This window comes from Cnephaeus nilssonii (assembly GCF_951640355.1).
Source record: "Cnephaeus nilssonii genome assembly, chromosome: 19".
Taxonomy (NCBI): domain Eukaryota; kingdom Metazoa; phylum Chordata; class Mammalia; order Chiroptera; family Vespertilionidae; genus Cnephaeus; species Cnephaeus nilssonii.
Genome location: NC_137090.1, coordinates 37,303,420 through 37,318,846, shown reverse-complemented (window position 1 = coordinate 37,318,846; position 15,427 = coordinate 37,303,420). Strand labels below are relative to the sequence as shown.

The 15,427-nt window shown below is 57.7% G+C and overlaps 1 protein-coding gene across 2 annotated transcripts in view; it reads right to left on the bottom strand.

Moving 5' to 3' along the window:
- The window catches only part of SPNS2 (SPNS lysolipid transporter 2, sphingosine-1-phosphate), a 38,331-nt gene extending 25,078 nt beyond the window's left edge, over nt 1–13,253 (bottom strand). Inside the window, exon 1 of one of the 2 annotated variants that reach the window (XR_013815090.1) lies at nt 12,701–13,253. Coding sequence is in view for 1 of the 2 variants with exons in the window: in XM_079798315.1 (XP_079654441.1) it covers nt 12,701–13,070 (370 nt within the window). In the remaining variant the exon portion in view is untranslated. The remainder of the gene's footprint in view (nt 1–12,700) is intronic. The other variant, XM_079798315.1, reaches the window with a different exon arrangement.
- Nucleotides 13,254–15,427: the final 2,174 nt, after the last annotated feature.

The window sequence follows — 15,427 nt, the reverse complement described above, 5'->3', positions numbered from 1 at the left end:
TGGGGTGCTGGGCAGTTTCCTGGGGTGGGGGTCACCCCAGCTGCAGCCTGACAGCCGAGAGAAGCTGGCCTGCTCTTTGTTAATGCCGCCTTAATGGTGGATTTACCATAATTACCCGTAATGAAGAGGCTGTGTGAGGCCCCGGTAATGACTTAATAGCCAAGGCGGGCTGTGGCCTTGCCTTGAAGGCAGAAGCCCAGGGCCCATCCTGGGCCTGTGGAATGCAGAGCCACCAAGTGGGACCTCCAAGGTGCCCTGACCTGGCCTCAGAGACCCAGAGTTCCATCGGGGCCTGTGGGTGGCCCTGGCGAGCCTGATCTTGGGGAACCACCCACACTCACCTCCCACCCCACATCCATTCCCACTCCTGAGCCAGGACTTGTTCCCCCTCCTGACGTGTGGGTCTGATCACATCCCTCTCGAGCATAGTCACTATCAACTGAGACTCCCCAGTGGTTCAGGAGGACACCGGCCCCTTCACCAGGCCACCAGCTGCAGGTTCAGCCTTATCAACCCCACCCTCCCACCTCCCAGCTCAGGAAACCACCCCTCCACCCCAGACTCCAGCCACCCCAAACTACTCATGGCCCCACAATTACACAAGCTTCCTCTTCTACCCTGGCACAACTTTGTTGACTCTGCTAATTCCTGCCACTCCTTCAAGACTAGTTCAGGTGCTTCCTCTTCTGGGAAGTCTTCCCTGATTTCTGCCCCTCCCACCAACCTCAATAAGTTAGTTGCCCCCGTCCATCCTTGTTTTAGCACTTGTCACACTAGGATTAGTTAGTTCTACAGGGAAGACACACAGGGACATGGATATGAGCTCCTTGGACCCACTGTAGCCAGGAGCTAAGAGCCACCAGTTACTGGTTCCCACTAAGTTCCAGGTACCGTGTGAGGCTCTTCAGATGGTATTTCTACCCGTGCAGGTGTCTACGATCATCATCCCCTTGCTGCCTCTGCTAGGACCTACAATTACTAACTCCATTTTACATATGAGGAAACAGGCTCTGAGAAGTTAAATAACTTGTCATAGAGCACTTAAGGTGTCAGAGGTGAGATCTGAAACACGTCTGTTACCATAATCAAAGCTTGTTCTTCTGCCACGCTGCTTCCGTGTGGTTTGCTCTTGTCCCCCGGCCCAGGGCCCAGCACACAGCCAGCCCACCATGACTGTCTGTGAAGTGGATGCACAGACGAATGTGTGTGTCTGCCCCTCCCCCACTAGACCAGGAGCCCCTGGAGCGCTGGAGCCAGAAGGTCATCTCCAGAACCCAGAACAGGGGCTGCTTAAGTACTGGGTAAGGGTGGGTGGAGTTGGGAAGTGGTAGGCGGGTAAAACTCCCCCTGGGCCCCTGAACAGTGGGTCCCCAACCACAGCCGAATGGAGAGCACGGATCTACAGTAACTACTGGCCACTTCCTGGGAAGAAGGCCATATCAAAATGAGCATCATGAAGACGGCCTATGTGCACAACAAATAAAAACACTCTTGCCCTGGCTGGTTTGGCTCAATGGATAGAGCATCGGCCTGCGGACTGAAGGGTCCCAGGTTCGATTCCGGTCAAGGGCACATGCCTGGGTTGCGGGCTCAGTCCCCAGTTGGGGGCGTGCAGGAGACAGCCAATCAATGATTCTCTCTCATCACTGATGTTTCTATCTCTCTATCCGTCTCCCTTCCTCTCTGAAATCAATAAAAATATATTAAAAAGGAAGGGAGAAAGGGAGAAGGGAGGGAGGGAGGGAGGGAGAGAGAGAGAGAGAGAGAGAGAGAGAGAGAGAGAGAGAGAGAAAGAAAGAAAGAGAGAAAGAGAGAAAGAGAGAAAGAGAGAAAGACACTCTTGCTTCTTCCCAAGGCACAGTCTAGCCACCTGACCAGACACAGTCTCCCTCCCATGACTTCATGGCCCAACGTTTGCCTCTGCCTCCAGGAAGCTTCCCTGGCCTCCTCTACTGCACGGAGCTCCTAGGAAGGAGGAGGAACATTTCTCCACATCCAGATGGCATCCAGGGCCCCAGGGAGGTCCCAGGCAGTCTGGACCCCAAGTCACAGGAAGCTTTGGATGCCCCCGCCCAGCACACAACCCCCCCCACCCCCCCGGCACCCCGGTTTAATCCAAGGCCTGAGCTGTAGGCAGAAGGCCCGAGGGAACCTTCCCAGGAAGCAGGGCCTCCTGCAGGCCCCGCCTGAGCCTTTCTGGGTTGTTTTCCCTCTAATAGGCCTGGAAGGAGCCACGGCCACAAGAGGATGAGATCCCACCGGCCACGGGCACGGGAAGCGTGTGTCACAGCAGCCCGGCCGGTCGTCTCAGATTTTCCTCTGGGCTCCAGCCTGGCCTGGGCCCGCACACCCCTCCCTTCTTCACCACAGCCTTATTTTTAGCCTCTTTCCTGGAGGCTGAGGTTTGGTGGGTCACAGGATGGGCCTCACGCCCAGGAGAAGCCTCCTACAGCTCAGGCCAAGCCCACTCCACCAGCCCTCCCAGCCAGGGGCATGCACGGTGGAGTCCCCACCCCACCCATCCCATGGCCACAGGTCCCAATCCAGGCGTCTCCAGGGAGTTACTCCAAATCCACAGCCAGAATCGCCCTCTGCCCACAGGGTCCGCTTCCCTGAGCCAAGAAAACATTCTGGAACAGCAGGAGCATCTGAATCTTCTCCTTCACTGACCCTAGCTACACTCTCCGAGCCCCGAGGGTCTTGCCTCTTGTCTAAGGTCAACTGTCCCCTCTAGGCCACCTGTTCCTCCTGCCTCTCAGGGATCTCGCCCTGGGCCTGCCCCTGGCTTGAGCTTGGATTTTCAGCTCCTCCCTCACCTCTGTCTCCTGCACATCAGCCTAAGAAAGCGCTCACATCTCTCTCATCCTGGTGGCAAAAGCAATCCTGACCTGTCCCCTCTAGCAACTGCTTCTTCTCTCTCCCCCTTTACAGCTAATGTCCTTGCCCCTCCTCAACTCCATGGCCTCACCTCCATCACTCCTCCTGGTGGCTCAGTCCCACAGCCCCTCTCACCCCTCAGTGACCCAGCCACCTGGGCTCCACCCCTCCTTGGTCCCCATTCCCTAAGTGGCACTATGACACTCCCAGGGCCAGCCACCTGGGAGTCAGCCATGATACCCCCTTGCCTCCCACAGGCCCATGAATGGGCCCAACAATTCTCTCCTTCACCACGTGACCTCCTCTCCAGGCTCCCTGCTTCCTCGGCCCATCTAGCATCCCTCCCGCAGCCTGACCTCACAAGCACTTATTGATCTGCTAAGTCCTGAGCGGGGTTCAGAGACACAGACAGTGAGTGTCTGGACTCAAGGAGCTAATGCCATGATCCAGGGGTTGTCTGTCACCTCTGGGTAAAGCTCAGCTACCCACGTGTTCTTCAAAGTCCACTGGCCCAGGCGCCTGGTTCAGTATAACGACTACCAACAGCAACAATAATCTGGGCTTTCACATGTTTAGTGCTTACTATGTGCCAGACACAGTTCTCAGAGGGCTACCAGTATTAGCTCATTGGTGTGGCTGCCCAATAATGTTGAGTGTCTCCCAATTGCCACCCAAATGAAGGGCAGATTTCTTCTGGCATCTGAGCCCTCCGTGATCCACGCCTATACAACCACCCTGTCTAGAGGTGAGGAGCAGGGGCCTATTAACACGCAGCCCGGGTGTTTGGAAACCACGGGCCTGGCTGATCTGAGGCCACCAGGACTCGCACATAACAGCCTGTATGTAGGCCTCCAGGACTTGACTGCAGCCATGCCCTCCTCCTGGAGTGTCCAAGTCCACTTGTTTAGATCCACCTGATCCAGAGCCCAGATCCAAGATCACTTCTGCCAGGACACCCCCCCACCCCCCCACCCAACCCCTCCTCTGAGGCTCCTGTTGAAGAGGAACCTGTAACCTCGAGGGCACCCCCAGAGCTGGTTGGAATCTGGCCTGACTCACCCAGTTGGCTGGTCACAGATACTCTCGGTGATCCCCATCACTGCCGGTTCCTCTGTAGCCACCAGAGGAGCCAGGTCCAGACCCAAACTGCTGACATCACAGGAGCCCCAGTTCAGACCAGCCTCGGATGCAAGGTAGGGACATTGTGATCCTGAGGTCTCTTCTTGCCTAGTCAGCCAGGGCAGGCCACTCAAGCTCCTTCCCCAGGCACAGTCATCCCCACCCCACAGTCACTCTGCCTCTCTCAGAGCAACAGGCACCTTAGCTGAATTCCCAAGAGCCTGGGCTCTAGAGCCAGACCACCTGGGTTCAAATCCTGGCTTCTCAACCTTCTCTGCTGTGTGACCCAAGCAAGTTACTTAACCTCTCTGTGCCGGATTCACCTTCTGTAATATGGCTTAGTTTTAAGATCTGCTTTCTATGGTTGTTGTGAGGTTGGAATGGGTTGGTCCATGTAAAATGCGCAGAATGGTGCCTGGCACATAGTAGGTAGTCAATAAATGTTATCACAGGTCATTAGCTCATGGGGCAGGAGCCCTAGTCATGACAGAGAATAATGGGAACTCCCACCTCAGTGATCTTTTCTCCAAAATGGGGGCAGATGGCTAGAGAGACAGGGCCTAGGGATCTGAAGGGATGGGTCAGGCCTGCCATTGATTGCTCCCCCTAGGAGGGACCCTGGTCCCCCTGTGGAGGCCTCAGAGCTGGCTTACTCTGTTTTAACACTGGGCCACAGCTCCCACCCCAGTAATTATAGGGCCTGAGGGCCTGGCTCTGCTGACCTGGCTCTGGATGGCTAAGGCTGGGAAACCACAGCCTGGCCAGGCTGACAACACCCCCCCCTTTAAGGAGACTGGCCAAGGCTGTCCCTGATCGGGGTCCCAGGCTCTCCAGCACACACACTTCTACCACCCAGAGCTCCCACCAGGGACAAGCTTAGTGACTGCCAGGAGCTTCTGGCCCTACTGGGAGCCTCAGGATGAGAGTGACCCAGGATCGCCCTACATCCCTGCCAGGTTCATCCTAAACCTCAATCGCCTTTGTTCTACATATGCTGGCCCTCCTAGCCGCATGTTGTCCTACGAACCTGGGTCACTGATGTCAGGATAGCTTAGTGGTCATCTCTGCAGGGACCCTGGGTATGAGGCCCCAGCCCCAGCGCCCCTCAAAGAGGCCCTACCCCCTCCCTACAGGATCTAGACTGCAAGCTTGTCCCCCTAAAGAGCACTCCAGCTGGAGACCATAGCACCCCTCCCCACCAAGAGCCCAGCCTGCCAGCCCTAGAGAGGACCCACCCCCAGAGCTCAGAGAGCCCTCCCTTCTCCCCACCAAGTCTCCGTGCCCAGGGTGGGCGGGGACAGGCAGCCTGGCCTCTGTCCTGTGGTTCTAGCCTATCATTTGGGGCCAGCTTTCCTGGAACCAGGCTCGGCCTTAGCAATTTGGGGGCTTTGCACAGCCACTCCTTTCCCAGCTCAGCCTCCCTGGCCCTGTCCTACCTCAGAGGCTCCCCAGACCACTGGACAGAGGACAAGGTGGCCACACCCTCATCATGATCCTCAGAGGGCGTGGCCTGTGTGACCACAGACATAGGATAAGGGGAGGTGTAAGGAGAGAGATAAGAAACCGCAGAACGGCGCAGCTCAAGCCACAGACTCGCAGCTTTCCTGGTGTGCTGCTTCAGTGGCCAAGGGGACCCGCGACTTCTGCTCCCACTTCTCGGGTGGAAAGGTGAGATTCAGAGGTGAATGGGCCAAAGGCCAAAGAAACAGGCGGGAGCAAGGCTGAGCTGGCCTCCAAGTTCCAGACCTGGCCTGTGTTCTCCCACCTCACCCCAACAAAACCCAGAAAAGGGGGCACAACCAGCCCCCTCTGAACATCCACATCCACAGCCCTCACGTGGGTGCGAGAAACAGCGTGTGACCAAGTAGCACCACCCCTCCCCAGGCACAGCCCTTCACAGTTTTCAGAGCCTAATCATGCCCCTTGCCTCCTGGGACCCCATTGGAAATCCATGCTTGACAGGAAAGGGACCACAAAGACCTCCATGAGCTACCAGGTTTGGGGGGAGACCCCAGCAAGGTCTCCATGATGGCAGAGGACTGAGGGGAGGTAGGAAGCCAGGCCCCAGTCCTCCCTCCAAGCTCCAGGGAGAGCATTGTTCCTGCTGATTTCTGCTACGTCTCCTCTAGGGTTCCTTTCACCAACTTCCCAGCTAGTTACCCCGAGAGGGCCAGGCCCAGAGCAGGCAGCCTCACTGTGTACCTGGGGCCAGCCCTTCCCCTTTAGTGCCCTCTCTGCAGGAGAGACCGAGCATAGCCACCCCGGTGCCCTCCTGAATGTACAGAAGTCATTCTTCCCAGTATGGGGGCCAGGGGGCTCCACTGTCGGGGCTAAGAGCTGGGCAGGCAGGGACCATGCTGACCACTTCCCTAATTTCCTTCTGGGAGGTGTGAGGTCCCCCAGATCACTGTGTGATCTGGTCAGGACGAAAGGGTGGGGCCGGCCACCTTGAGAGAAACCCTGGCCTCAGCAGCAGGGGCCCGGTCCTTATCTAGGTCGTCCAAACCTTTCAAGGCCCTTTCAGCTCAGAAGGATGGGCTTTGGGGTCAGACAGGTCTGGGTCAACCTGCCATTCAAGTCAGCCAACAAGGGCCAAGCTTGTGCCAGGCCCTTGGGTATCGAACTCACAACCAGAGATGACCAGGCTCAGCCCCTCAAGGCTAGAGGGAGACAGCCACCCTACACAGGGGTAGGTGTTGGGATGGATATGGGAAAGAGTGCACTTGAAAACCACAAGTTAGGTGCCTGGCTCAGCCCAGAAAGTTGGGGAAGACTTCTTTTTTTTTAAATATATTTTATTAATTTTTTACAGAGAGGAAGGGAGAGGGATAGAGAGTGAGAAACATCAATCAACTGCCTCCTGCACACCCCCTACTGGAGATGTGCCCGCAACCAAGGTACATGCCCTTGACCAGAATCGAACCTGGGACTCTTCAGTTCGCAGGCCGACGCTCTATCCACTGAGCCAAACTGGTTAGGGCGGGGAAGACTTCTTGGAAGGAGGGCAGCGGCACCACTGAGACCCAACCAAGGAAACTGAGGTTGGCTGCTGCAGTTGGGGAAGAGATCTGGTTATCCTGGGGGAGGGAGGTGCAGGCAGAGCCAGGGGCCAGCAGGTAAGTGTTCCTGTGACCAAGTGGCCCGTGCTACCCTTGGGAGCAAGATGCTGACCACAAAAAGAGAGGTGCAGACTGACCGGCATGGTTCAGTGGCTGAGCATCGACCTGTGAACCAGAAGATCACGGTTCAATTCCAGGTCAGGACACGGACACATGCCTGGGTTGTGGGCTCGATCCCCAGTAGGGGGCCTGTAGGAGGCAGCCAATCATTGATTCTCTCTCATCATTGATGTTTCTATCTCTCTCTCCTCCCTTCCTCTCTGAGAAATCAATAAAAATATACTTTTTTAAAAACAGAGAGGTGCAAAATCACCTATTATGGATTTAGGGCTCAGAGGGGGTCAGGATCTGCATCATGTCACACAGCCAGTCTGGCAAAGCCAGGAGCTCCGCCCAGAAGACATTCAGAGCCCAACAGAGAGTCCAGCCCCAGGAGCTTGAAAATCAAACCAGGCTCTAGCCAGTTTGACTCAGTGGATAGAGCATCGTCCTGCAGACTGAAGGGTCCCAGGTTCGATTCCGGTCAAGGGCACATGCCCAGTGCAGGGGGCGGCCAATCAATGATTCTCTCTTATCATTGATGTTTGTGTCTCTCTCTCCCTCTCCCTTCCTCTCTGAAATCAATAAAAATGTATTTTAACAACAACACAAAGAAAATCAAACCAGTGTCCCCTTTGCCTCCCTCCTCTCCCTTTCTCCTCTCAGGATTTCAGGACCCCTACACCGGGGCAGAAACAAAAGCCACTTCCTGTCTGGAGAGGGGACACGGTGCTCTCTCCTCTCTGAGCAGCTCTGACCCAGACAGCCTTACTCTCAGATCAGCTGTAACCTGCAGCCTGTAGCCTCTTGCCCCATTCATAAAGTGGGGATCTAAGGCACAGGCTGAGGCATTCAATGGCCCTGGGTCCCAGACTAAGGTAGTGAGTTCCAGGACACTTCCTCTGAACGTGGCTGGGTAGCTCAGTTGGTTAGAGCATCGTTCCAATACGCTAAGGTTGCCAGTTCGATCCCCAGTCAGGGCACGCACACGAATCAATCAACAAATACATAAATAAGTGGAACAACAAACCAATGTTTCTATCTCTCCCTTCTTCTCTCTCTGTCTCAAGTCAATTAATAAATTTAAAAAAAAAAATTTTTAAAGACACTTCCTCCCACAGGTCTACAGCACAGCCCAGGTGCTGCCGGAACCAACCGCCTAATGTCTGAGGAGGAAGAAGGATGAAGGAAGTGGGCAGCCGGCAGTTAGTCATTGGGGTGCCCGCATTCCAGGCCGGCCTGCGCTTCACCTGCCTGCCGACCTGCCAGACAGGCGCTCTGGAATGCGGCCCGGGGACACCTGCCCTGCTGGTGTGTCAGAGGCTCCAACAGGGCCACCCAAGGGGACAAAACGCCCTGGGGGGACGGGATGGAGGTAGCATGGACTATCCTTATCCACAAAGATAGCCACAGAGGTGAGGCTTAACGGGGCCCTTCCCACCCAGGTAACCCCATAGGAGACCCTAGGCCTCCATTTCCCCACCTGTCAGCTCTGGACAGACAACCAAGCAGACAAAAAGGAGCCAAGACCCCCAGCCTGGCAGCCCCCTCGGCACCGGCTCAGGTGTTTGGGGGAGCCCCCAGTCCCCGTGCCAGGCCTGTGTTCTTGGCTGGGTCCCTGTGCTCCGCTATTCTTCTGGGTTTGTGTTAGTGAGCGGTTGTCACGGATACCGATCTCAGCTTCTTTGGCAGAAAAGGACTCCCCCAGGGCAGGGCTCTGCTTCTCCTCACGAGCCCCCACCCCACCCAGTTTCAAGTGGATCCATGGGCTGGATCAAAGGGAAAGAACTTAGGAAGGGACAGGTACCCCAGAGAAGCTGGGGAAGGATCCCAGCTCTCACGTAGTCAGTCTCCAACCATGAATAGGGCCGGCGCCGGCCCCCTCTTGGTTCCAGAAACAGAAGGCTGCCACCCACACCCGCAGCTCTGCTCCCACTTTACAGATGAAAGAATGGGAGTCCAGGGGCAGAGGCAACTCGGGCACCAGGAAGCAGAGCTGGGGAGAGGGGATCCAGGACCCTCACCTGAGCGGCTCCCTCCTTCTCCTCACCTGGCAGCCACAAGTGGACTCAGAATGGAGAGTGGGTGGCTGCCAGGCTGGGAGGGGCCAGGGGAGCAGAAGCCACATGCCCTCAGGGGGGCTTAAACAGCCTCTGTTAACCTGAGTGAAAGTCATCGCCCAGAGTCTGGCCAGCAGAGAGCAGGGGCCTCCTCCACCAAGAGAACACTGCACTAGGGGCTCTGGTTCTGCTCTGCTCTGCCCTGCGACCTCGGATGAGCGATGAGCGCCTGCCTTCCCCAGGCATCAGCGTCCCATCCGCACAAGGAGGCGGAGGGAAGGGTCGGTTTCTGGGTTCCCTCAATGTCATCCAACTGAAACAGCCCGGGAAGCCTGGCCCTCCTCACCTGCTGCCCTCAGGGGTTCTCATGGCACGGAGAGGCCATAATTAGCTGGATCACTGGGTGGCGCTGGGAATGCCAGGGCAGAGGCAGACCCACTGCTGTTCCCAGGACAGAGAGCAGCCCCGGTGGAGAAGGGAGAGGTTCGAGGTTCGAAAAGCTGTCCCGAAAGAGACTGTTCAAAACAGAGAACGGCGGGCGGTGGGCGGGCACGGGGGCCAGGGCACAGCTTGCTCAGAGGCAAGGGAGAGAAGGCAGCTGACATCTGTGACGCTCCCCTAGGAGTCTGGCCTTGTCCCAGGTGCTTAAGAGACATTCCATTTGCTCCACACAGCCCAGAGGTGGGGAGGAGGAAATGACCACCTGGAAGCCTCGGGGGACATGCCCAAGGTCACACAGCTGGCCGCCGAAGAGCCTGGACTTACATCTGGCACCAGGGACTCTAGAGCTGCACTGCCCACTGCAGGGGCCCCAGCCCTGTGTCTGGTGAGCACCTGAGATGCAGCTCGCCTGAACTGGCACGTGCCATAAACGTCAAACACTCAGGGTTTCAAAACTCAGTGTGAAAAAGAAGGCAAAAGATCTCATCCATAGCTCTTACACTGATTACATGTTGAAGTCGGTTGGGTATACTGAGTTGAATAAAATATATTAATTCGTTTCACTTCTTTCTTTTTAATTTTTTAAATGCGACTGCTAGAAGTTTTTAAATGGTATATGGGGCCTACATTATATTCCTTTTGGACAGAGCTGATCTATACCACGAAGACAGAAATTCACAGGACCGATTTAAAAGAGAGTGGGAACTCTCTTTTTTGAGGCGGGAGCCAGGACCAGACTGTAAAGTTCTGGGGGTGCGGAGGGCGGGGGGCGGGGCAGGAGGGGGGACATCAAAAGTGGCCGATCAGTGGAGTATCAGCATCCCCTGGCTCTCTCTCTCTCTCTCTCTCAGATGGGCCAGCCAGCAACAGGTGGGCTCAGACCTGGAATGACCATTCATTCCCCTGCCCCACCCAAGCCATAGTAGTTGCCATAGAGACAGTAAATCTTCCTCAAAACTGACCTTGGGGCCAGGAGAGTGTGGGGGAAATCTACCATAAAGAGAGGGAGAGGGAGCCAGACTCATCCGGAGAGGAAATCTGTGTACGTCGTGTGTTGGAGGCGGGGTGGTGCCTGAGCTCCGGCCCTGGCTGGGGAAGGGAGGGATGCACAACCCATCCCGGTGTTTGCACAGGGCTTTCCGGGCCTTCCTCCCTGCTGCCCGCGCCCGCTTAGCCACTGCTCCCCATCCCCCCTTACCAACTCACCAGAAAGTTCCTAGCGTCTGATATTCTGATTCCGGGACCCAAGTGGGGTGGGGGCAGGTAACATCAGACCTCCCTGATCCCACCCTCTCCCGGCAGAGTTGGCTTCCCTAAGATCAGAGGGGGTGGTCTGGGGCCGGAAAAAACAAGTTGAAAGTGCTGCCTTGCCAGAAGCAGCCCATCCACGGCTCCGCTGAGAGAGGGTGGAAAGCCTCTTCCTAGGAAAGCCTCTTCCTGGTAGTTCCAATGCCATCCTTGTTGTGCACCCTCGGGCCATCTTGGACAAGGCTCGTACAGGGGCCTGGGTTCCCCCACCTGTATACAGAAGTCTATTTTGCACTGACTCCAGGGTCCCAATGTTCTCCGACTTCTCCCCACCTTAGGGTGGCACTTAAACTCCCAGGTCCCAGGCAGGCACCTGCATGACAGGGGCTGGTGCACTTGGGCCGTACTGGGTATTCCTGCTCACACGAGCTAAGTGAGGAACTGGCGCCACTGGTACCCACTTCCACCCTGCAGCACGCTCGGAGGAATGGCGAGAGCCAAAGGTTTTGAAAGCTGGAATGGGGGGCGGGGAGGGCGGGGGGAGGGCCTCTGCTCTCCCATCAGAGTTCTTCCTTCCACTTGACACAAAACCCCCATCAACAGAGGAGGAGACGAGGCCCAGAGAAGAGAACCCAGGTAGCAGCTGGTTTATACAGGGCTCTCCTCTAGATCACCTCCAAGTTCTCTTTAAAATCTGTCCCAAATTCCTCCTGCCTTTTATTTTTTTTTGTAGTTCCAGAATCTACTAAGCTGTGGTTAGGCAGGTTCTGGACCAGCGTGCCAGATACACTGCCACAGCTCTCCCGCAGGGAGCCCCCACCTATGCCAGGTCCTTTTCTCTCTGGGCTGCACCATTCCCACCTAAGGGCAGCCTCCGGGAAAGTCCCTACTCCCAGACTCCTGAGAATTGGGGGAGGGGAGGGGAGGGAGCAGCCTGGAATTCCATCCGCAAAGGCCCAGGGATCAAGCACCTCACAAACAGACTTAAACACAGGCTGAGACTGGCCCAAGGTCACACATAAGGTACCGGAGAGGTAAATCTTGGACTAGAACCCGGTTATTCTACGGAACGCCACCCCATCTCCAAGGCTAATTCGCCGAGATGCTCATAGAGGATGAGGCCACCCTTCTCTAGCCCCAGTGGCCAGCGCCCTACCCCAGGCTCCAGGCGCCATAGAGCAGGGGGGAGGCGTCTTCAGGCCTCTAGCCAGGGCCAGCTGCAAACCGCATCCTGGGTCCCCAGGCGCCACAGACCCACTCCGCCCCTCCCTCTGCTCCCCGCAGCCTGGAGCCTTTGTCAGCCACGCGCTCACACACACACCCGCGCTGCCTGCGCGCACACACTTGGTCCCCTCTGGCGCACACCCGCAAGGGGCGCGCGCACTCGCCGCACGGACGCAGGGGAGTGGAGGCGGCGGAGGAAGGAACTGACGGGCTACCGACCTACAGACCGTCTGGACAGGGGGAAGGGGAGGAGAGGCCCGAAAATCTGAGGTGGGGGCGGAAGGGGGCGCGGAGGAGAAAGGCAGAGAGACGCAAAGGAGAGTCTTGGAAAAGAGGACAACGGATGGGACGTCAAGGGCTGGCGAGGACGCGCGGGCTACACCAGGGGTGGGACTCCCCCAACCTCTGGCCCCGGGTGGGGGCCGGTTTCTGGATTGGATCAGGGGGCCTGAGCGGAGGGCCCTTAGGGACTCCGCGTAAGGCTTGGATAAAGGGGATCTGGGACCACAGGCTCCCCGGGGTACCTCGAGGCGGGGAGTTCTGGTTCTCGGGCTGAATGGGGCACTAGCTCACCTACTACGGTGTACCTGTCCAGGTAGTTGAGCACGTTGCCCAAGCTGAGGATGGCGGCGGCTGCCCCTCGCCTGCGGCCCAAGCTGGCGGGTTTGGGCTGCTGCGCGCCGGGGCCCTTGGCAGCGGCTGCGCAGCTGGGGGTGCTGGGGGAGCTGGGAGGTCCCGACGGGGCCCTCCTCACGCTGCCCGACAGCGTCTGCACCTCATCGTCGGGGGCCGCAACTCGAGCGGCGCCCGCTGTCCGCGCCCCGCAGCAACCGCCGCCGCTAGCTCCTAGCTGCGCCCCCCGGCGCCGGCGCCGCCGCTCCGCGTCCGCCTCCTCTTCCTCCGCGCCGCCCGCCGCCGCCGAGGCGCATTCCAGGCACATCATGCCGGCCGGGATCGCGGCGGCGGGGGGCGCGGGGGGCGCGCGGCCCAGCTTGGACCCACTCAGTGCGTGTGTGCGCCGCGGAGCCGCCGCAGCACCATCCCGGCCCGGCCCCGTCGGCTCCTGCGCTCCGGCCCTGGTTGCGGCGCGGCCACGGTTCAGCACGATGCGCTGTCGCCGCCGCCGCGGCTCTGACAGCTGAGGTCCGGCTCCGCCCACCACGCCGCGCCCAATCAGCTCCAGACCCGGACCACAGCCCCGCCCCGCACGTGCTGCCCCGGGGGGTGGGGGGGGTGTCCTTCCGCAGAGCCCCTTCTGCCCGACGGGGGCGCAGTCACGCTGGAGCCGCACGACCGCGGAGGCGGGCGAGGGCCGGGAGCGGGTTTGTGGGAGCTACGGGGCTAGGAACAGGGTGCGGGAAGCAGGACTTCCCAGAACCCATTCAATGCCCTCCGTCTCCACTTCCCACCACGAGACTGGGCCCTTGGCGGAGGCTGGAAGAAAGCTGAAGACGCCAGCTCGTGCACGACCTGGAGAGAGGGTCTCTGTTAAGTGGGGGGTGAGGGGAGCTCCTGTAGAAGAACCCGTGGCTGCTCCAGCAGCTGCCCACCCGCCCTCATTTAACCAGTTCAGAGAGAACTGCGTAAGAACCAGGAAGCGTGACCCGTGCGGGCTTAGCCCAGGACCCAGGTCTCCAACAGGCACACAAGGCTATCTCCCCAGGGAAACCACATGAGTCCCCAACCTCCCCCTGGGCCCATTCCTGTGTGTGCACTGAGACCCTACCCCTGTCTCAGAGAGGCAGCCCCTGGCAGCGAGAGCCAGGGCTCCACCAGAAACAGGGCATTAAGAAGGGGCCTCCTCTCCTGAGTGTGTGGCATCCCCAAGCGTCAGGCTTCCAGCTGTGCACTAGGTAAGGGACGACAAGAGGTTTGGACCTAGCCCAGCTGTGCCCCGGAGGGTGAGGACCCTGGCCTAGACTCCCTGGGTCTCAGTTTCTCTCTGCGGGGTAGTTAGGGAGATGGGATTCAGACAATCTGGAAGTCAACGAGTGGTCAGTGGAGGGGGGAGGCCTGTCTTCCATGGAGAGTGGTTGGTAGCTTGTGTATCCACAACCACCACTCTCACCCATCTCAGAGGAGCTGAGGTTCTGCCACCACACCCCCACACACACACTCATGTGTTTGAGACTTTGATTGAAATTAAAATCCTGTACAAACGAAGTGCTGAGGACAGAATGGTAGAACTAGACAGAACCTGAGAAGCCAGAATTATTCCATGTGTTTCACAGACGGGTCCCAGGGCCCAGAAATGACCCCATTATGGGCACGTGGCTAGTCAGTGTCAGGTGCTGATGGGGGGCTCTAACACACCCCCCCCCGGGCTGGGAGCTCAGTTCCTACCTCAGGTTCCTCCAGATCCAAAGTCCACAGGCAGGTGCTTCTCATGAGGGTTGACTACAGTGAGTCATGACATGGCAAACGGGTGACTCAGCATGAGGCATCCCCCACACACACCCGACCCACTGTCTCTTGCGAGCAGTTAATCCCCAAGCTGCTGGTGGCTTTTGACACCCTTGAGGTGTATTTTAAATTCTGTGAAATGACTAAAAATATGCTTTGGCATGTTGGGTATGAATGACTGTGATGGAAGGGTTAGAAAAGCAGATTTCATTCTGAAAGTTGCCTCGCTGCCTCTTTCCAGCTTGCTGAGTTCAAGCCTGCAAAGCCGGACAGGGGAAGTTCCGATGGGTGGCCTGGGATGACAGGTGACTGAAAGATAAAGACAGACCTAGGAGCTCCATGGGGCTGGGGCTAGGCCCTGGCAATGAACCTCGTGTGCGATGGCGCCAGCTGGAGCACAGTGTCCGGTTGTGAGACTGTCCAGCTGTGAAGGAGGCACAACCACGGCTGTAAGCCCAGCCTTAAGGGCCCCTCCTGCCTCCCCAAAATTCCTCATCCTTTCAGCCATAGTTCTTTCTGGCTGTGTGGCCCCCGGCAAGTGACAGCAGTCTTCTGAGAGCCTCTGGCAGTCTCATGAGACCATTGGTCAAAGGACTTCTAGGGTTCTGTCTCCCTATCACCAAAGAAGAAACTGGGAGTTCAGGCTACCTCTCCTCCACCCATCCCCCTCCATGAGAATGTTTCCAGCTCAGGCTTCAGTCTCTTCCCTTCTCACTTGGCACACTCTCCCCTGGCAGTTTCTCACCCAGGCATGGACTTTCAGCACTCACCCCGTGCCCATGACACACCAATCTCCATCTCTAGACACAGCCTCATCTCCAAGTACTAGGACCATATGCAGTCTTCTGCACGTTCCCTCCTAGACATCCCACAGCTCCTTGAACTCAGCACATCCAA